The sequence below is a fragment of the Onychostoma macrolepis genome, chromosome 20, assembly GCF_012432095.1.
Source record: "Onychostoma macrolepis isolate SWU-2019 chromosome 20, ASM1243209v1, whole genome shotgun sequence".
Taxonomy (NCBI): Eukaryota; Metazoa; Chordata; class Actinopteri; order Cypriniformes; family Cyprinidae; genus Onychostoma; species Onychostoma macrolepis.
Genome location: NC_081174.1, coordinates 10,772,955 through 10,794,265, shown reverse-complemented (window position 1 = coordinate 10,794,265; position 21,311 = coordinate 10,772,955). Strand labels below are relative to the sequence as shown.

The 21,311-nt window shown below is 36.2% G+C and overlaps 2 protein-coding genes across 7 annotated transcripts in view; both read right to left on the bottom strand.

The window, feature by feature from the left end:
• Window positions 1–4,169: 4,169 nt before the first annotated feature.
• Window positions 4,170–16,752, bottom strand: LOC131527197 (titin). 6 transcript variants are annotated; one of them, XM_058756105.1, is made up of 20 exons: window positions 16,684–16,752; window positions 14,844–15,249; window positions 12,143–14,198; window positions 10,898–11,059; window positions 10,494–10,806; window positions 10,311–10,405; window positions 9,756–9,781; window positions 9,536–9,570; window positions 9,275–9,422; window positions 8,812–8,971; window positions 8,357–8,489; window positions 8,209–8,243; window positions 7,598–7,673; window positions 7,384–7,490; window positions 6,680–6,725; window positions 6,464–6,553; window positions 6,313–6,332; window positions 6,191–6,206; window positions 5,877–5,981; window positions 4,170–4,845 (listed from the first exon to the last, which is right to left on the bottom strand). In XM_058756105.1, exons 2-20 carry the CDS (start codon window positions 14,853–14,855, stop codon window positions 4,821–4,823), a joined length of 3,660 nt encoding a protein of 1,219 aa, XP_058612088.1. In that variant the 5' UTR covers window positions 14,856–15,249; window positions 16,684–16,752; the 3' UTR covers window positions 4,170–4,820. The 6 variants fall into 6 exon arrangements, with proteins under 6 accessions (XP_058612088.1, XP_058612089.1, XP_058612087.1 ...); XM_058756106.1 differs by lacking the exon at window positions 16,684–16,752 and adding an exon at window positions 16,384–16,444; XM_058756104.1 differs by lacking the exon at window positions 16,684–16,752 and adding an exon at window positions 15,806–15,913.
• Window positions 16,753–17,098: 346 nt separating this feature from the next.
• Window positions 17,099–21,311, bottom strand: part of dab1a (DAB adaptor protein 1a) — a 182,388-nt gene continuing 178,175 nt past the window's right edge. The window contains 2 exon segments of the mRNA XM_058756109.1: window positions 17,099–19,337; window positions 19,340–19,376. Coding sequence (XP_058612092.1) covers window positions 19,303–19,337; window positions 19,340–19,376 — 72 coding nt within the window. The 3' untranslated portion in view covers window positions 17,099–19,302.

Genomic DNA, 21,311 nt, shown 5'->3' with positions numbered 1-21,311 from the left:
GAGTGAAAAAATCAAGGATGCATTAAATTGATCAAAAGTGACAGTAAAGACATTTATAATCTTACTAAAGAACTTACAATCAAAAATCCTGAACATTAAAATATATCACAGTTTCCACAAAAATATGAAGCAGCACATTGATTACAACTTTTTGTGCACAGAATGATTACAATGATTTCTGATGGATCATGTGACAAAAAAAAATCTATTAATATATTACAATGTTTATGTATTATGTAGTATATGTGGTATGCATTATTAAAGGATTTAGCTCAAAATTATTTAAGTTTATATTAATTTAATTTCTATAGCTGATACACTACCAGTCAAAAGTGTGGGATAGGTAAGATTTTTTTAAGGTTTTTGAATGTCTCTCCTGCTTTTCAACGCTGCATTTATTTGATCAAAAATACAGTTCTAAATAATGAAATATTACTACAATTTAACATAAGTTTTATATGTGGAATATATTGTAAAATGTAATTTATTTCTGTGATGCAAATATTAATTTACTCCGGTCTTCAGAGTCGCATGATCCTTCATAAATCATGATGATTTGCTTTTCAAGAAACATTTCTAAATTATTATCAATGTTGAAAATGGTTGTGCTGCTTCATATTTACGTGGAAACCATATTAATCTACCATTCAAAAGTTTGGAGTGAAAAAAAAATCAAGGATGCATTAAATTGATCAAAAGTGACAGTAAAGACATTTATAATCTTACTAAAGAACTTACAATCAAAAAATCCTGAACATTAAAATATATCACAGTTTCCACAAAAATATGAAGCAGCACATTGATTACAACTTTTTTGTGCACAGAATGATTACAATGATTTCTGATGGATCATGTGACACTGAAGACTGGAGTTATGATGCTGAAAATTCAGCGTAGCGTCACAGAAATAAATGACATTTTACAATGTATTCACATAGAAAAGTTATTTTAATAATAATATTTCAAAATTTTTTACTGAATTTTGGATCAAATAAATGCAGCCATTCAAAGAGAAGAGTCATTCAAAAATATAAAAAAATCTGTATCAATCCAAAACTTTTGACTGGTAGCATATTGAAGTAGAATTGCTTAAACATTATATTGGTGGTGTGTATCTGATGAGAACATATAAAGTGACCCAAGCCAAGAGCATTTAGAAGAGCGCGTCACGTGACCCCCTTCCCCGGGATGCCTTAAATAGATTGTGAACTTTATTGTTTCTAATCGAATATGCTTTAACACATTTGTTTATGTGTGTGGTTGTTTGTATGGAGTAGATACACATATTTATTCTTTATTTAAGCTCACCTTTGAAGTGTTACTTGTGGACAAACAACATACGAAGGAGGATTTCAGTGGGGATTCAGAAAGTGGATTTGTTGTAGTTGTCTTTGTGCCAACGTGTATGAATGGACAACTACAACACAGCCAGCCAGTGGAAGATGACTGAAAATGAGAGGAATGAATACTATATGCAGATCATAAACTATGAAAAATCATTCAATCAAACACGACAGCCAAAAAAAAGATGTTTTCGGTTCAATCATTTGAATAAACCATTTTTATTTGTTTTGAACTAGTAACAAGCTAGATCTCAGTCGTTTTCATATTCAGTCCTGCTGGTTCATAATTCATAAAGACAAAATTTATCACAAATTGTATTTGTATAGATGTGGTGGTCTTCCTGAATCTACCCCTCTGTCTTGTACTGTAAGGAATGGTTGAATGGCTAGCATTGTGTGCATGAGCAGAGCGTTTGTGTTTTGTATAAGTATGCTGGATTTTTATGATACACGGCTGCAGTTGTACCATTTTAACTGAATGTAAAACAGAAATATGGAAGTTCTCACAGAAATCACTTCATATATTAAAAAGTTTAACGGTTAAGCGGAAACTACACTGTTGGTGGATGCTTTTTTGTGATTTCCGGAGAAGATTAGACTGGATTATGGTGTTGTTTTCCTGGAAAAATATTGCACAGTCTGAAATTCCTCAGATAAGTTAAAGCCTTTATGCATTCTTAACATTTCCCCCACAAATCCCAAGTTCACTCCAGGTCGTTTTGAGGATCAGCGCGACTTTTTGGAGGGGGGAAAAAAAGTGCTGATGTAAAGCTTGAGAAAATAGTTTAGGGAGTTTATCGCCCCCTGCTGCTGAACTTTGCTATTACATTAAAGGGATAGATCACCCAAAAACGAAATGGTTTAACTCATTCATGTCGGTCTAAACATGCTTGCTGGTAAGCAAACAGTTGATGGTAGCCATTGACTTCTATAGTATTTTTAACCATACAATGGAAGTTAATGGCTACAGCTATTTGGTAACCAGCATTCTTCCAAATATCTTCTTTTGTGTTCAACAGAAGGAAGAAACTCATACATGTTTGGAAAAACTGGAGGGTGAATGAATGATGACAGAATTTTCATTTTTGGGTGAACTATCCCTCAATATCAGATTTGGATGGGATTTACAGGAATGTGTGCATGCTTTATGCAGCCGTGGTTAGTATTTGTCATATTTAGAAGCCAGTTAGCTAAAGTCTCTTATGACAGTTTAATGTCTGTTATATCAGCTTTTTAGCTGTGCTTAATGGAACTGGTCAGAAACTTTACGGCCCCCCATTAGTGTGATAGGGGCTTTTGTGCGACGGCCATGGCTTCAGCTCATGTTCAGTGTTTTTTTGTCTATGTAGAGGCGTTTGTGCTGGACAGTATACTCTCCCTCTCTCTCCAGTGTAGTGTTGTATGTGTGAAACATGAGAATTATGTTTTCTGCCTGTTCCCGAGCCCTGCTGGGAGACGACCTCTGCCTGTCAGTGTCTACATGTCTGTACTGTACATGTGTGCGTGTCATTTCCTGTCTGTGTGAGCGGTTTGTATTTTAAGTTATGCACTGCATGGTGTTCCTTTTCTGATTTGCACTTTAATTTCTATTGTTAAAAAGAAAAAAAGGGAAAATAAAGCGGTATATGCGTTTTGTAGTTTGTGTCATTATTTTGATTTGATTAAAAAAAGTTTATATATATATATATATATAGCTGTCAAACAACAGCAAGTCAACAACATATATGATGATATAACAACTTATAACTAATAAACTTCTTTTTTTTATATTAGGCAGCACAACTTTTTAAACATAAATTAATAGTAAGTATAATAAGTTAATAGTAAGACATTTTCTTAAACATCAAACCAGCATATTAGTAACACTGAAGACAAGAGTTATGGCTGCTGAAAAGTCAGCTTTGAGATACTGATCCGTACTTTTGAATGGTTAGCTTTTATAATTATCTAAAACATGTTGAAATACTATTTATTTATTTATTTTCCTTCCTTAACATAAACAGAACAACAGTTTTGTGAATATATAAGCTAGACAAGGGCTAGATGTCACATTTTATTTTAGCATCTTTTAAATGTTAAATGCATGTGTAATTATCATATCTATTTAAATTATATAATTGTTTATTAATTAAATGATTTGAACACTACTCTTTAAAAGTTTGAGGTCAGTAAGACTTTTTTAAAGAATTTAATGCTTTTATTTAACTAGGATGCATTATTGATATGCATAATTGATCAAAAGTAACAGTAAAGACTATAATTTTACAAAATAATAATAATCAATTTCAAATCAATGCTGTTCTTTGGAACTTTCTATTCTTCAAGTATAATGTTTTCCACAAAAATAAATAAATTGAATGAATGAATGAATAAATTCATTAATTAATACATAAATTAATTAATAAAAACTTTTTTCATTTGAGATAATAATGAGAAATGTTTCTTGAGGAGAAAATCAGCATATTAGAATGATTTCTGAAGGATCATGTGACACTGAAGACTGGAGTAATCACAGGAATAAATTACATTTTAAAATATATTAAAATGGAAAACAGTTATTTGAAATTGAAATTTCACAATATTATTGTTTTTACTGTATTTTTGATCAAATAAATGCAGCTTTGGCGAGCATAAGAGACTTCTTTCAGAAACACATTTTACAGACTCCAAACATTTGACTCCTTTACAACAAACAGAACAACAATTTTGAAATAACACAGGCTGAAGATACACAACTGTGACATTTATTGTCTTCACCAGAAAACTTAGTACATGCAGTAGAATTACAAATACAACACTTAAACTTGCACTACAAGCATCAGCATATTTTCCCTCATGTAGAGTAACGCTGAAGACTGGGAATACTTAAACATGCTTGTAAAATATAAAACAAATAATATAATACTAATTAATCTAATACAAATATAAAGTATAGTTATATAAACCTTTAAATTGCAATACTAAACTTCTAAGTAAATGATACCACAAAAATAATGACTTGGGAACTGCAATAAACTGTTAAAACCGAACCCAAATGTGAAGCTGTTTTAACCTGCACACGCTGTCATTTTGATCTGTCAGCTTTGAACTCAATTGTTTAATTATGGATTTTAAAATGATCAGACAACCTCAGATTAGATAGACTGTCTTTGCCACAGAACTCATAACTAACACTTAGATGTAATGGTTTAAATAATCTGAAGAGCTTCTCACCATACATGGGCCTTTTTTTTTTTTCTTCACAGAATGAACATATTATACATGGATATAAAAGAACTCGCCTGCAGCCACTTACAGACTGATGCACAATCACAAACATAACTCTTCCCACTTGACAGACACGTCTCTGCTTCAGCTTGTGTGGGTGACATTTACTGTGGTGCTCATCAAAACACAGCCCACAGGAGGGTTATGAACTCAGAAACAGTGAAGATCCAGCGCAGTCTGTCTTTGCCTCTCGCAGCCGGAGTTATTCAGCTATTTTGAGACGAGCTTGATTGGCCTAGAATAGACAAACATGTTCTCTAAAATGCCAGTAAACATCATTGTAGCCTAAAAAGGCCAGAGGTTAGGAATGACTAGGGTAAAATTTAAAGCTAGCACTGAATGTTAAAAGTCAAGGAGGAAGTAAAAAAGGATTGAGAATAATCTTTCCATATGAATACATAAGGAAGACAGGGGCTAGTTGTCACATTATATTTGAGGCAATTTTATCCTCAATTTTTTTTTTTTTTTAAGGCTAAAAGTATGCATAATAACAATAAGTATTTATTAATTAAATTATTTTACATCACTGTTTAAAAGTTTGAGGTCCTTAAAAAAAAAGAAAAAAAGAAATTAATACTTTTATTTAGCTAGGATGCATTAAATTGATCAAAATGTTTCACTAAAAAATTCTATTTCAAATCAATGCTGTTCTTTTGAATATTCTGTTCATTAAAGTATCATGTTTTCCACAAAAATATTAAGCAGCAAAACTTTTTTCATTTGAGATAACAATGAGAAATGTTTCTTGAGCATCAAATCAGCATATTAGAATGATTTCTGAAGGATCATGTGACACTGAAGACTGCAGTAATGATGCTGAAAATTCAGCTTTGCATCACAGGAATAAATTACATTTTAAAATATATTAAAATAGAAAACAAGTTTTTGAAATTGTAATAATATTTTGCAATATTACCGTTTTTACTGAATTACCGTTTTTTTTTTAAATCAAATAAATTCAGCCTGGGTGAGCATAAGAGACTTCTTTCACAAACAAATCTTAAACATTTGAATTCTAGTCTGTGTATGTGTGTGTGTGTGTATATATATATATATATAATTCAAAACGGTAGTTTATTTATTTATTAATTTATGCTGTTTGATGTTTCATGAATATAAACATTTCAGAAATGTTGCCTATACTTCAATAATAAGCTGTTTAATGTCTGGATCCACTGTGACAACTTACCCCCATATAGTGCAACAACATGTTCTGCTATTGGGGCATGTTGTCACAAAAGCTCAAGATGTGTTTAATGTACGTACTTGCTGTAAATAGTCATGGACTCTCCAGCTATGATGTCGGCGTACAGGTCCGGAGGAGGAAGAATCTGGAGGTCTGAGACATCTAAATCTTTTTCCTCTTTATTTCTGAAGGAAATATAGAATAACAACACAATCTAGTTAGCAGTTAGCGCTACGGCTGCACAGGTCGAAGGAATGAGACATCGTTTCTGAAAAAACATCTCAAACATTCATGTAAAACCAGTCTGACCACATACTCCTGCGGGGAAAAGACATCTCATGAATTACTGTTTGTGTTATGTGTGAGAACATGCACATATTTTGTGAGCACTTACAAGCTGTCAGGATCCTCTTCAAGCGGTATCAGATGAAACCAGAAGTGGAAAGAAGAAAAAAAAAAAAGTGAGTGTGGGTAGATGTGATTTATGTAATTCAGGTTAAGAGAGCCGAAACATACCTGGTGTGAGCTCTGGCATTCTTGATGCACAAACAACCAAATAAGGAAACAGGAAGTAGAGGTTAGTTGCTATCCTGTAATCTTATCATTTACAGTAAGTGATCTTTAGTGAATTCAAGGGGAACAGACAATAACTAAAATGATGGCCTACATTGGGCTGTTTTTACGTGGTAGAGGCTGAGAGGACGTCTTGGGTTGCATAAAGAATGTGGAGAGTTTTTGAATCGCTTCCTGTTTTTTTCTGCAACACACAGTAAACAAATGCTTATTCTTGTGATCTTAATGTGAAACAGTTTATTACAGAACAAAGTTGGTCCAGAAGTATGACATGGCATTTTAGTGAATAGAATGGAATAATAGAACTTACGGCATGTTCATATAAGTTGAATCTCTTTGGTCTTGGTGAACAGGATCTGAAAAAAAATAAAAAATTAAAGTATGGACAAAAAAACAAGAATCAACAAGTTAATAATAATAATAATATATTATTATTATCAACATAATTTTGGATTTTTATTTCATAATTAAAAGTTTCTAAGCTCATAATTTAGAAATTTTGTTATAATTTGACTTCTATGCCATAACTATGACTTTTCATGTTAATTACGACCGTGCATGTGAATTTTGACTTTTTATGTCATAATTTTGACTTTTTATGTCATAATTTTGACTTTTTATACCATAATTCTGACTGTTCATGTCAGAATTCTAACTTTTTATGTCATAATTCTGACTTTTTGGTCATAATTTCGACCTTTTATGTCATTTTTTTTGGTCATAATTCTGACTTATGTCATAGTTATGATTGTCATGATTTCAACTTTTATTGTCAATTGTTTTTTGGTCAAAATTTCAACTTTTTATGTCATAATTATGTTTTTGTCAGTTTTCTTTTTCTTTTTTCTTGTCATAATAGACTTTTTTATCTCATGATTTTATGTCATCATTCTGACTTTTAATGTCATAATAATCATTTACCAAAGTGTGCTTATGTGTTGGAAATAGGCTTCCATGAATGTGACTATGAACAAGTGAATGATATACTGTAGCTATAATGACTAATATAGTTACTATAATCTTTGATGTTCCCAGTTGGTAGAGTTCCTGTGAAAATTTTTCCATGATGTCTCATCAGTGACTCACCTTGAGCTGGTGTGGCCTGTGATTGATTCAGCGCTCTGAAATGATTGAACATACACCCCTCGTAAACAATACAATAGCTTAACAGTCAAGCTTTGTAACCGAGTACAAAAGGCGGCGAATGTATACACGAGGTAACACTCACATGTGTGCTGTTTCATTAGCAGAGCCAAACACAGGGTCATCATCATCACATGTCCACTCTTCACTGTCTTCTGAGACTGACCAAACAAATAAATAAATCAAATTTTATTTCGATTTACTAGAAAAACATTACAAATGGCAGTTTATGTCATGAGTAGGATTTGTATTCTGTGTTATAAAATACAACCATCCAAAACACCAAATACCGCACAGACATTACCCTCATGAAAATATGCTGTACTGATACCATGGTTCACTTATGGTATTGCATCAGATAAAAATACAATAGTTTACCTCAAATATATACCATGGTACTTCGTAATGATATTCCAAAGTATTTTTATAATACAATACTAATACATTAAAGTAGTGTCCAACATGGTGTTACAATCAAAGTGAACCATAGAAAATGTGTTGTATAATGTGGGGCTGGAATTTTGAACCAATGAAATTTCACAGTGGGTGGGGCTAGTTAGTGTAAGGCAGCAGAAAGTAATCAACAAAATATTCTGTTGCATATTGTGGTCAAGACAGTGTAAAACACACAAAACGCATATTATAAAGAAATATTATGAATAAAATAAATGAAAACGATTAAAAGAAGGTTCTTACAGCTCTCATTGTTCATGCCGTAATGCTCTGAGGTCCTAAAAACACACATGGAAAAAAAATAACACTTCCATTTGTAAACCGTAGATCAAGATTATTTTAGCATGCAATGCTAACGTGTTGTAGCAAGCCTGGTCATTTCTATGGCTACCTGCTTCCTGTACTGGTGACCTCTGGGTCTTTGAGTCCATTGCCGTTGGGTCTGTTAGATGCCGTTGTCATCTTCCCCAGCTCCATAATGCCACTGATGTTTAAATCCACACTCTCCACCGGGACGTAGCCGTCTGAAAAACAACACACAGCACTCACTGCCAATCTGCATTCCAGCAGAAGCATCTGAAAAATGAGATAAGCCCTTACATACACAGTCTAACAGATAAGTCTGAGCTCAAGGACTCGTTCAGGTCCTTGCTTAGTGACAGATCTATTTAGGCATTTAGTCCTTATCAGGGTAAATTCATAACAATGCTCATTTTCCGCACCTCATTTATCTGTAAAACTCATTTAGAGTGATGCTAATTATTTGCGACTTGTGCAAGAGAAAAGATAATGGCGCTAAATTAATTTGTGCGTGTGTAGATTGTGTATTTGTTGTGTTGAGCTCACATTTGTTGTTGCTGTCCTTTGCCAGCCATTTTCCTTTAGGGCAGTTGTTGGTACGGATGATGCTCACAGTTTCTCCAACCTTCACCGGCAGGTCGTTTTTACGGCCCTTACAGTCCTCGATCACTTTAACATGATAAATGGGCTCTTCTTGGCCTGTGATCTGCATTAAACAACAATACACACACATTAACACGTGCTCATCACTTAACTGACCTTGCCATGTGGATTAAAAAAGGATTCTTGCTGTTAGCGAGAAATTGAAATGCACGGCTCATTTCACGTTTGATTAAAAACTATTGGGTTTTAGTGATGGTAAGTGCACCTTTTGATTTGCTTGAGGAGTGGGATGTGGATTGTAATACGTAATGGATTTTGAGAGTTTAATAAGCAATAATTATGCTGAATCACTGGCGCAAACACAACAATACTGACATGTAAAAAAATGCAAAACAAAATTAATTACCTTAAATTTTTTCCTTATTTCATTTTCTTTCTTTTCCTTTTCTTTCTGCTCCTTCTTTTCTCTCTCCTTCTCTTTCTCTTTTTCCTTTTCTCGCTGTTTCTCTTTTTTCTTTAGTTCTTTGTCATCTACCACTTTTCCTGAGTTCTTCCTGTGGATTGATTGCTTTCATCATTATATTCAGATAAGATGTTTTGGAAACGTAGACGTAGTTTAAATTAATACTGTGAATTTAAAAATGAAAAATAAATTGCTGCTACAGACCTGGAGAACAAGATTTTCTTGGGAGTCTCCTCTACCTAATAAGGTTGGGTGATTAAAGGCAACATGTTTCAACAAATCATTTCAAAAACAGAACATGCAATATGAAGACATGAAAAATAGATGATAATGCTTCAAATGCTGCAACCATAAGGTCCTGACATTAACCTTAAGACTTTAAACAGTTATTTTAAAACAATTTTAAACAACAACGGTAACTTACCGCAGCTGGAGCATCAGCATATGGATCTAAGTTTCAAACAATAGGAAACATACGTCAGTAACTGAAACACTTTGGAGATAAAAGAGAATCTAAAATAGACAAATCTAAATAAAAACAAATCTAAAATATAATTTCTGTGGATCAGAAGGTCATCAGAGATGAGATTACTGGGAAAATAAATAACTACACTGCAAAAAAATCATATGTTTTTGTCCTGGTTTCCATTTAAATATTCCTAAAATAAGAATTTACTTGAGAAGCAAAATTATGTTAGAATACAAGACTTGATTTCATAGAATTTTACACCAAATGGCAAATTATTTTTCTTGTTTTAAGCATAAATCGTATTGTGAATTGTATTAATTTGTGTCACAAATAATTTAATTACATATATTTTTTGAAAAAAAGGCTTCATATCCTCCAAAATTTAGCTTTAAGGAAATTTGATCTTTAATGAATAATAATAATGATAACACACACACACACACACACTTATTTTTAAGAACCCAATGAAAACAAGACTAAAATACTTTAGTGAAGACTTCTCGCACTTACTCTTCGGAGGTCCTTTCTGTTTCTTAGTCTTTGTCGTTTTGCCTTTTTTACTGTCTACTTGATCATCAAAGACATTGTCACCTCTTTCAAGAGTCCTTGAGGAAAGTCAGAAACAAAAGTGTCACTCAGTGTTCAATACCAATAACATAAACACAGGAAATGATCATGAATTTAATGGCTTACCCTGATGGAGTCAAGGCAGGAGAGCTTCGCACTGAGTCCTGATGTACAGCAGCTTGAGCTTCTGGATATGGAGAGCCAGAGTTCATAGACCCATAATCCACATCTCTATCATCCATGTTCGGAAACATGTCCTCTTTCAACTGCTGTTTTAGGCTCAACTCTCTCAGGAAGGCTTCCTCATGAGCTGACACTGGCCTTTTGGTACTAGAAGCTAATGATGGTACTGATGGAGGCCTAAAGGTTGAAAGTGCTGGAGCCTTAGGTTCCTCAACATCTTCATAAAACTCAAATGAGTTGTCATATAGTGAATCTTCTGATGGAAAAAACAAACAAAAAAAGGATATATTACGCATGTAGACAAACACTTAGCACAGAGTTTCAGATTTTTGGAATAATTTTGTTACCATGTGTTTCTAGAGGTTCAGATGGTGTTGTGGGAATCTGGAGGTCTCTGGCAGGAGTCTGAGTTCGTGTCTCAAGTGGGGGATCTACAATGGGTGTAGCTGGCAGAACCTTCCTAGGTGGTGGAGGAGGAGGATTCACTGGTTTGACCACTGTCACCACCCCTGCAGAAACGAGACAAAAAATATCCACCACCAAGCCATGCATAAACATAAAAATAAACTTAATTCAACATATTTTATGAAAATATGTATTGCTTTCTAATGCAATTTCATAAATGTATCTTGTTGATGTTCATTAGATATTTTTATTGTATAGAAAAGTGTACATTTTACCTGCATTTATTGCATTCTGAAACTAACAAAAAAAATAAAAAGACTAAAATCAGGCGCCTTAAGAAGAAGCATGAGGAATAGATAGGGAAGTGAGAAAGTTATGTCTGCAAAGCCGAAACACAGCAGGTAGAACAGGACTATGGAATAAAAAATGGAGGATGCATGATGTTTAATTAGGTTAAGCCTAATCAAATACACGAGACTAAAGTGAATACAAAGCAGAGTGAATTGTCTATTTTCACAATTTTTAGTGATGTAATCTTGTTTAATACCACATAATTGACAGTAGAGGTCATTTTAATTTCAGGCTTTAATGAAAACAATTAATTTTCTCGGTAAAGATGTTTCTAAACTATGAGCAATATGGTCTAATTACAACAACTGCTTATGAGAATATACTGTATGTAAGCCTAATCAGCATTTAGTTCAACTGAAAACTGAAATGTCTCAGTTTTAGATATTTCCTTGAGACAGAATATTCTTTGTCATTCTGATTATGAAAGATATGTTGCCCAACATAGCTACAATAGACGTACATATCTTGCATACCAACCCTCCCTGAAGGAAGGAATCCACCTAACTCCTCATTTTAAAAAAGGTATTTAAACACTGCTTTCCAAACCTAAAAGATATTTACAATGGTGAAGAATTCAAAAAATGATTTGTGTTGACTAACTTTTGGAATCTCAGGAATAGCAACACTCTACAAAATTTCTGAAACTGCCAGAACTTCATCTGAGACTTTTTGTTTTGTAAAGTCATTTAAGCATCCATCTGTGCAAATGTCAAACTTATTCATACATGACTGGCCTACAACAAGAGAAGCCTTCTACAATGGACAAAATTTATCTCACACTGCAAAACTGTGGCTAAGATTGAACAGTGTGAACCCTGCTTTAAACAGATACTTACTGTGATCAAAGCCATTAACTTCGGCAGTTTCAGATGGATAAGTTTTAGGTGGCAACCGAGCATGATCCACATAGTCAACTGGAGGGAGTTTAGGGTTATCAGACACTTCTGGTACAGGTTGGGCTTCGTAAGGCAGTGTTTCTAAAGTTGTGGCAAGCTGTGGTAAGGCTTTTTCAGGCGCAGCTAGATCAGGTTGGGTCACCTCAACTGTGGCAGTCTTGGGCAGAGGTGTGGGAGTTTCAGGCAGAGGTATCTCGGGTGTAGCTGTCTCAACTAGGGTTGTATTTCCAGGAATAGATGTATTTTCAGGTGTGGTAGCCAGCGGGCTCACTGTGGACTTTCTCTTGGCCCTTTCCAGAAGGTTAAATACACGGCTATCATTTGGTGACCGTTTTACCGAGGCCATCTCCTCTGCTCTTGCCAAGGCTGAGAGGGCTGAAAGCGGCTTGGTTGAGGACTGGTGCTCATTAGACCTCTCTGGGTTAATAGCTGCCTTGTCAGTCAGAGTTTTTGCATTCTCCAGTAACATGTCTAGAGGTGCAGCAGGAGTATAAACTTCTGGAGGAGGGCTTGAGACTGGAGCAGGTGTATATTCTAAGGGATTCACCAAGGGCTCTGAAGATACCGCTGGAGGGGTGGATGGGGCAGGGGACCTGGAGACAACTTGACTCCTGGGAACTGGGACGATAGATGTACGTATTGCTGGAGTGCGTATGGTTTGCTCAGAAAAGTCTCCATCTGGAAAGTCTTCACCAAAAACAGGGGGCGGAATATCAGTGAATTCCGGAGGTGGACTTCCTTCAGGGGGAGGAAAAACCTCTGATAAATTGAGCATATGTATATTTGGTTTAGAAGGTTCAGTGTCAGGAGGATATGAAATAGAGGTTTCTGGCTTTGATTTAGGAACAGCTTGAGATGGTGTTGGGATGGCGGGTTCAGGAATCTTTGGCTCAGGGCTGGCGGAGGTTGAACTGCCTGGAGCTGGAATACTTGGGGCGGGAATGTTGGGGACAGAAGGTATTCCAGTTGAAGCCTGAGAAGGTACAACAGCCTTAGGAACAACAGGTACACTTTGAGTAGGGGGAGTAGCTGTTACAGATGGGCCAGCAGGAGCTGAGTGATTTGGAGCAGGGGTACGGCTAGCTGGTGTTGGTCTTTCCACTGTATTTGCCTCCTCATTCTCATCTTTGCTAGTTTTTTGAGTGGTAAACACAAAATTATGGGGTGTGGAATTCCGAGGTGTATAGGGACTGGGTTCAGGCTCTGGGGTATCAGCTTTTATTGGAGGCACTGGCAGAACCAGTGGAAGATTGCGGTCTTTCAGAGACTTTTTGGCAGTGTCAACCTCTTTTACTGTGTCTGCCTTCTCATTCTCATCTTGGCTAATTTTTTGAGGAGTAAATACAAAACTCTTGGGTGTGGACACTTTGGCGGATGGAACGGATGCAGGCGTAAGTGGGCTGGGTTCAGGTTCTGGGCTTATAGCTTTTTTTGAAGGCACTGGCAGAACCAGTGGAAAATTCCTGTCCTTCAGAGACTTTTTGGTAGTGTTCACCTCCTTCATAAGGTCTGTTTTCTCGCATTCATCTTTGTTAGTTTTTTGAGGGGTAAATACAAACTTTTTGGGTGTCGTCACTTTGACTGGTGAAGCAGACACAGGTGTACGTGGGCTGGAATCGGGCTCTGGAGTTTTGGTTTTTGGAACTACAGGAAGAACCAGTGGAGGATTCTTGTCTTTCAGATTCTGCTTAGAAGTGTTGACCTGCTTATTATCCAGCAGTTCATCATTACTGATGGGTTGGTTCTCTCTGGTCTTTAATTCCCAAGGTGGAGACAGCGGGCGACTGAGATTGTTGTCCTCCTTGAAGACTACACGTGGTGCGTGAAGCGACCCTTTTTGCACAGCAGCCTTGATGGATGAGATCAAAGGATTGCTGACTTTTGTCGACGGAGGGATGGTTTTGGGTTTCTCTGGGAGGTCAGGTTTAGTCTGGATCTTCAGACCATTTTCACCCTGGAACCATGCCTTCAGGGTTTTAAAGTCTCTTGATTCATCCTGATGTATAAAATGTAGTAAATATTAAACATTGCTTTACATTGCACTATGGAATGCATATGACAGGTTAGTGTTTTCAGCAAAATCTCAGAACTTAACAAATAAACAACGCAACAACATTCATGTGTTTACAAGAATCAGAAGGCCGTGTGATGATGCTATTATTGTTCAATCAAATTCCATACATTTTAATAGCCAAAACCACACCAGTTGATGTCAAAATGTACAATAATATTCAATAGAAATCAACAAGCTGAGGTGAAAGAGCTGTGTTAAAAATGTTTGGCTCTTTAAAGCAATAGTATGACATTTGAATTGGCAACAAGTTAGTTTCAGTAAATTAATAAACTGATTTTTGGTATAGGAAACTCTTACAAAAGAGCTTGCAATACCATGGTGCTGAACAAGATCCATATTTATTGTATTTACATGGTATTTCAAAGAATAGCATGGTACTACCAAAATGAGGTATGTACAAAAACTTGGTATTGTATATGTCCCAAACTCAACTTTCTTCACAATTGTCCAATATTAAATTTTAATTCATGCATTAATTTGTGTTTGAGGAACCCATATGGTAAAAATTAAGCCTAGCTCATACTCAGAAGTTGCCAACAGAATAAAATTCATGTCAAGGTTTCTCACCTGTTCCATCATTCTGATTCAAGTCTTCCAGCAGTTTGTCAAAAAAGAGGTACTTCACTCTCCTCAGCCCCTCATAATTAATAATCCATTGAGTTATTCCTTTATGATTCGAAGAGATCCAGCATGTACAACTAAAATGGTCTTGTGTCGCAGTTGTTAGAGGATAAATAGCGCGTAGAGTGAGAACTCGCCCTATTGCCCTGAAACTGGAATGAGGTTGGATGAGCGTATTCATGTGTTAAGGATGAGATAAAGGAATGTCTCGTCAGACAAGTCACTGAACGCCAGCACTGTTTTCATTCTTAAAGAATGCAGTCAGTCAAGAACCACAGAAATCCATGAAGGCAAAGCTTCTATTGTCAAACAGCCGCAATCAAACTCTCATTACGTCTTTACTCCAGGTATCCTAGAAATAACACAAAAATATTGGTCAGTATTGTTCACACCTCTTGCGATTACATTCACAGAGTATGTGTTTTACTCTCAGGAGGAGATGTGTCTCTCCCTTGCCAAAAATCTAATCTGCTGACTTCAAAGAAAGTTAGCCCGTAATTTAAATTGCATTTAAAGACATGTTCCTTATCCTTACCTCTGAGGAAATTAAGTTCTACAGTATTATTCCCTTTTCATTTAACCCGCATATAGAGACCGGGGCTAGTTGTCACACTTTTCACTGAAGTGAATATTTCTTCTGGTTGCTTTATTTTAGAAAGCCAATTTCTGAATAGACATCTAGTTTTCTAGGCAACCTGATCTCACAGAATTCCGTGTAATGTTCACGGACTTAATTAACCTCGGAATCTGTGGTGGCATCACGGAATCGCCGAAAATTCCGTGATGGGCTCACAGAAGGCATCAGCCGTGGTCCATGCACGGATTCACTGGTTCAACGTAAAAAGAGTGACTCCGATGCAGTTATACTTTCACTGGAGTACCTGACCCCACCCCTACCCTAAACCTACCCAGTTCTGAACAATAATGACGATAAATGTCCCAGTATCTCGTCGGCATATTGATGCTAAGGGTTTCCGTGCGTGGAGCACGGCTGATGCCTGTCACTGACTTACATTGGTATCACTTCTCTGAGCCCATCACGGATTTTTTTCTGTGAGCCCATCACGGAATTTTCGGCGATTCCGTGATGCCACCACAGATTCGGAGGTTAATTAAGTCCGTGAACATTACACGGAATTCTGTGAGATCATGTTGTTCTAGATGTCAAGTTCTGACTACAAAATTCACAGGGGAAAACATGACTAATTGAACTTATATTGGTGCATATTATCACACTACAAGGGCTAGAATTTCAATGTGGGATTATTAACACTTCTTTGAGAAAGATACAATAAATTACAGACAAAACAATTCATAAAAGCCTCATTTTGGCCAATGGAATTTAGAATTAAAACACTTTTGACTCATGTCCTTGTGAAAACATTCCCACATGACATAGTTTTTGACTTCCTTATACATGCAGTCAAAACAATCAGAGCTCAGGATAAGTAATTTACTCAAAGACAAAGAGAAACTAGTTACTAACCTAGCTAGTAAATCACTCACATTCCTGCAAAATGAGGGAATCTAAGAATGAAAATATGCATTTGACCTTCGACCCACAAATTATCAGTGATATTAATTGATAACTACACATTTGCAGTCATGATTGACACGAAGGTTAGTAATATGCTAAAATGATCATACATCTGCTCTTGAAACAAGTTTCTGTGGAACAAAGGAGGCCTAATGTAGAAATGTCCCTATAATCAAGTGAGAGTGACTTTAAATGTGTTGTGTTCAATGAAATGTGCTTATTTATCTGGCAAATATTCAGTTCACATACTGAATCTAATTTAGATTGTGTGGCAAGATAATTCAACATCTGAAATGGCATTTCAACTAATGGATATTGTTCTCCTTTCTCTTCCAAATCTTGTAGGTAGAAAAATGTACACTCAGTAAATGAGTTTGTTTCACTGATAGAAACAACCGTAAGTACTGAACGTTGTCCTGCCACCTAGTGGTGTGGATGCAATATAACATAAAATCAAAAGTTATTAATGCCATTCTAGAAACACCCTATTCATGCCCATTGTTATTTTTTTTCCCTTCAACCTATAATGTGGGTTACAAAGCATGGCATTCAGCTGGTCATGTGATCTCAATAAGAATGAACCACCCTTATGTAGAGTAAAACAGCTTTTCTACAGCACCCCTTCAAATATAAGACATTTTTTGCTAAGGCAGAGAGGCAGAGCAACATTTTGGGATGTGTTTATTGGTAACAGTATTACATGGTGGGTTACGTAAATCAAGAGAAAAGAAAAAAATGCTCTAAAAATCCACTGTAGAATATCATTATCATCAAGATAAAAATAATGTGTCCTTTTACATTACCAAACCATTAGCTGAGGTAAAGGCAAAATAGAAACATACTGAAATTGGACTCCCATTCACCTTGATTTTCACCTTCATCATCTTAATCCTCAAAATTTAGATCTTGAAGGTCCAAAACGGCTTTTATTTGAAATTAAAATGGGACTCTGGCCATAAAATAGGAGGAAGTTGTCGTCACAGTAATGGAATGCTCTGAGCTTTTCAGATGCAATGAAAACAGATGTCATTCATGGTGATTTTCTCTGATTGGAGGTTGGATTACAGACAGATATTCTGGTGTGTTTTAATGTGATCAGACGGCCCAAAAGTCAACATGAAATGGCCTTTGCAACCCATTTTATTCTTAATGTGACATATTCAACTGGATACATCAGGGCAGGACTTCACATTGGGAGTGAATTGTGAAAAGTGAGTGTTACATGTCAGATTGGAGCTACATTTCTCAAATCTAGTTTCAAATTTCTGGTTCTGTTAATCAAAATGGAAGTTTAACACTTTGAGGAAAGACATTTTTTCTTTGGACTAACATGCACCGATAAATGTGCAGAAAGGTGTATTAAAAAGTAAACGGCCCATTTTGATGTCATACTGACTTTCAGGTCTCTGTGAATGTGTGTCTGCATGAATATGTATGTATATGTGATCGTGTACATGCGTATTTGTGATTGCTGCATTAACACACACACACGTTGAGAAGCTCTGGTCTTCCTCCATCACAGTTACCAGCTTCATCATCTTGACAACAAACCAAAAGAGATCACACAAATATGACACCAACTATTAACCATTAAAAACATAATAACAGTCTCTCGGGTTTGTTTCAGGCCACTTAAAAACACACATTCTGCTGAAATCAAAAGACCGACGACAAGCTTTGATCGCGAGAAAGCAACGTAAACCACTGGGGGTTTGGGACACATGTTAATATTGCTTGGGTTTCATGAGGAGTTTGCATCACTAAGGCCAGCCTATTTTATGGCACGGAAGTCCACAGGATGGAATGAACACTGTTATAATTGGAACCATTATTATTATCGTCATTATTATTTGTCGTCATTGTCGTCATTATTATTATCAATAATAATAATTATTATTATTATTTACAAAATGAGTTTGGCAAACCAACGATCAGATTTTAAAGCCATGTTTACCCCTAAAACACATCTAAAGTTGACTTCAAGGGCTCCACTTGACTTATAAAATAAAAATTCCATTTCAACGTCATGTTTTTGTTTTTTTTCTCATTAGTATTGTACAAAAGCTATAGAGAAGAAACAGTTCGATCGCATGTTTTTGCAACGTTCGTACTCTCGAGTCCCCCAATCAGATTCAGCTGCTCCGAAATCGTAAGATTTGGCAAAAGTCCAAAAGTCGCTCCTCGTGTCTGTTCTCCGAGGGTCCACGGAGAGAGAAACAGTGTTGTTTTTTAGCTCTGCATAGCTATCTAGCAGCAGAATCTCAAATATGTGGGAGAGGAAAAACCAAACGAATCCAAATAGATGAATCGCATAAGTCACAGATGGATCCGGCGGTCTGATGGCGCTCAGGCTCTCGGTCGGATCGGATGCGTGATCGGGGGTCTGACAGGCACCTCTCTATCTCGAGAGAGAGAGAGAGAGTTTCCGGTAATGTGGTCTCTACAGAGAGTCAGAAACTGGAAGTAGGACGAAGAGAATGAATGAAGCTGCAGAGCTGGGCTCATAAGGCTTGATATCACCCACAATGCCCCGCTGTCATGTGCAGAAAACACAGTGAGAAAGAAACAAAGTGGTATGGAGAGAGTCTGTCCCTCTCGTTCTTTGCGGAGGGGAGTAACGGAGGAAGTCGTGAGGGCGATGGGACTGACTCTAGAGAGATGGCTGCTTGGAGAAGTGGACCGCTGAGGCTGGAGTGACCGCATTCATACAAACACATACAGGCACACAATCTCACTACACATACACACAGATGGATGCACACTCACACACACACACACACACACACACACACAGACACACACCACACACACACACAGAGCAGACAGTTGATCTCCAGTATTTTGGTCTCCTGCTCCCCCCAGCGCTGATCACGTCTGTGCAGAGTTCCCATGATCCTTCACTTCTTCCCCTTGTTGATCTGGGCATAAAGAGGGTCCTTCCCCTGAACACAAACAGAGTAAGGTTATTTAGATATTTAGAAATAACAAAACTTTATGCCAGTCTCAGATGGAAAACCCTGATGGGTCAAGGTTTGACCTGTTTGCTCCTGGTAGAAGCTGCAACTACTAAAAAGCATCTTTCTCCATTCACAGCCATTCAAAAATGGACTGTGTATTCTGTGTATCTCTACCATTGTTTCTCAAGCAACATATTTATTACTAATGTTTAATCAAATTAAAATGTGTGTGTTGCCAGTGATCATTTTTTGAGGGCTTTCAAAATTGTACATTTTATTGTTCATAGCTCCATATTTTAGTGGGTTCTGGGATCTGAAACACAAATAACAATGAACTGGATACTTATCATATTCGAAATCTGATATCTGGATTTTATATATATATATATATATATATACACACATACATACATATCCAATATATAAAAAGTAACCCAGATCACAATTGAAAATTTCAGTCATTATGATTTCGGACAATGTTTTTGTGCATTCTGACTATACATATACATTCCAACTACATAATTTGCACTACTCTTTAATTATATTAATTGTCATTTATTTAACTTCTTAAACCTTTTTTTTAGGGCTTTTTAACTCTTTTTTTATTTTTATTGTTCTTAGGTCTATAATATTAATGAGGTCTGACACACCTTCCGATGTTTATTTGTTAAAAATAGATTATATTTTATGTAAATATATCCTATATATTTGTAAATTGGATACTTATCAGAGGGTTTAACAAGTATATAGAGAGAGAGAGAGAGAGAGAGCGAGAGATGTACATGTGTGTGTGTGTGTGTGTGTGTATACACACACACACACACACACACACATACACGCGCACACGCACACACACACACACATACACATCTCTCTCTCTCTCTACCATTGATTTTGTCCATATAGTGTATGCACAAGTCATTGGAGTTTGGTCATGAGTTTTGGCTATATATATATATATATATATATATATATATATATATATATATATATATATATACTATATGGACAAAAGTATTGGGACATCCCTTGAACAGAAAAAGGCAACAAAGATGGAAACATAATTCATGTATTTCCTAAACTGCCTAAAATGACTGTATACCCATATGTAAAAGTCACTGGTGTTTGGTGATGAGTTTTTGGCTCAAGGTCTGCATTTAAAGTCACACCAGAGGTGTTAAACTGGGATTAGGACTTGGCTTTCTGCAGACCAGTCAAGTTCTTCCACACTGTCTGAATCAATCATTTCTTTTTAAACCTTGCCTTATACACAGAGGCATTGTCATGTTAGAATAGAAAAGGGTCCTGTCCAAACTGTTGCTTTAAAATTAGAAGCACACAATTCCCTTGAATATCATTATATGCTTAAACATTAAGATTTGTACTCATGGAATTTATTAAAGTAGTCAAACTTGTTCATTAGAAGGGGGTGTCCCAATACTTTTGTCCATATAATGTAGATGTGATATGTCAAATATGCCGTTCCTCCTAATCAGCACCAGGTGGCAACAGAGGTCTTTCTGAGAAACACTACTGTTTGCATTCACAAATTTGCTCCATGAAACCAAAGGCTACACCACTACAGTTGGTCAGCAGATATATTTCTGCAGGAAAGACTGGAAAGAGTGAATAAATATGAGACAAAATAAGCCTCTTCCCCTGTCTCTAATATTTGTAATCTTTATATTCAATAATAGCAGAGCTGCATCAGAGCCACTTCATGTGCCTAAAACCTTGTAAGTTCTCTAAAAAAAAAACCATCTAAACAATCTGAGCAGCAAGAAGCAAAGGAAGGCTTAGATAAGCAACAATAGAGCTGACAGTCAGTGTGTGTCCAGCCTGCGGCCTAAAGAACCCTACAGTCTAAAACCAGAAGCTCTGAATCAGAATGCACAGCGATTACCACTCACTTACAGACCT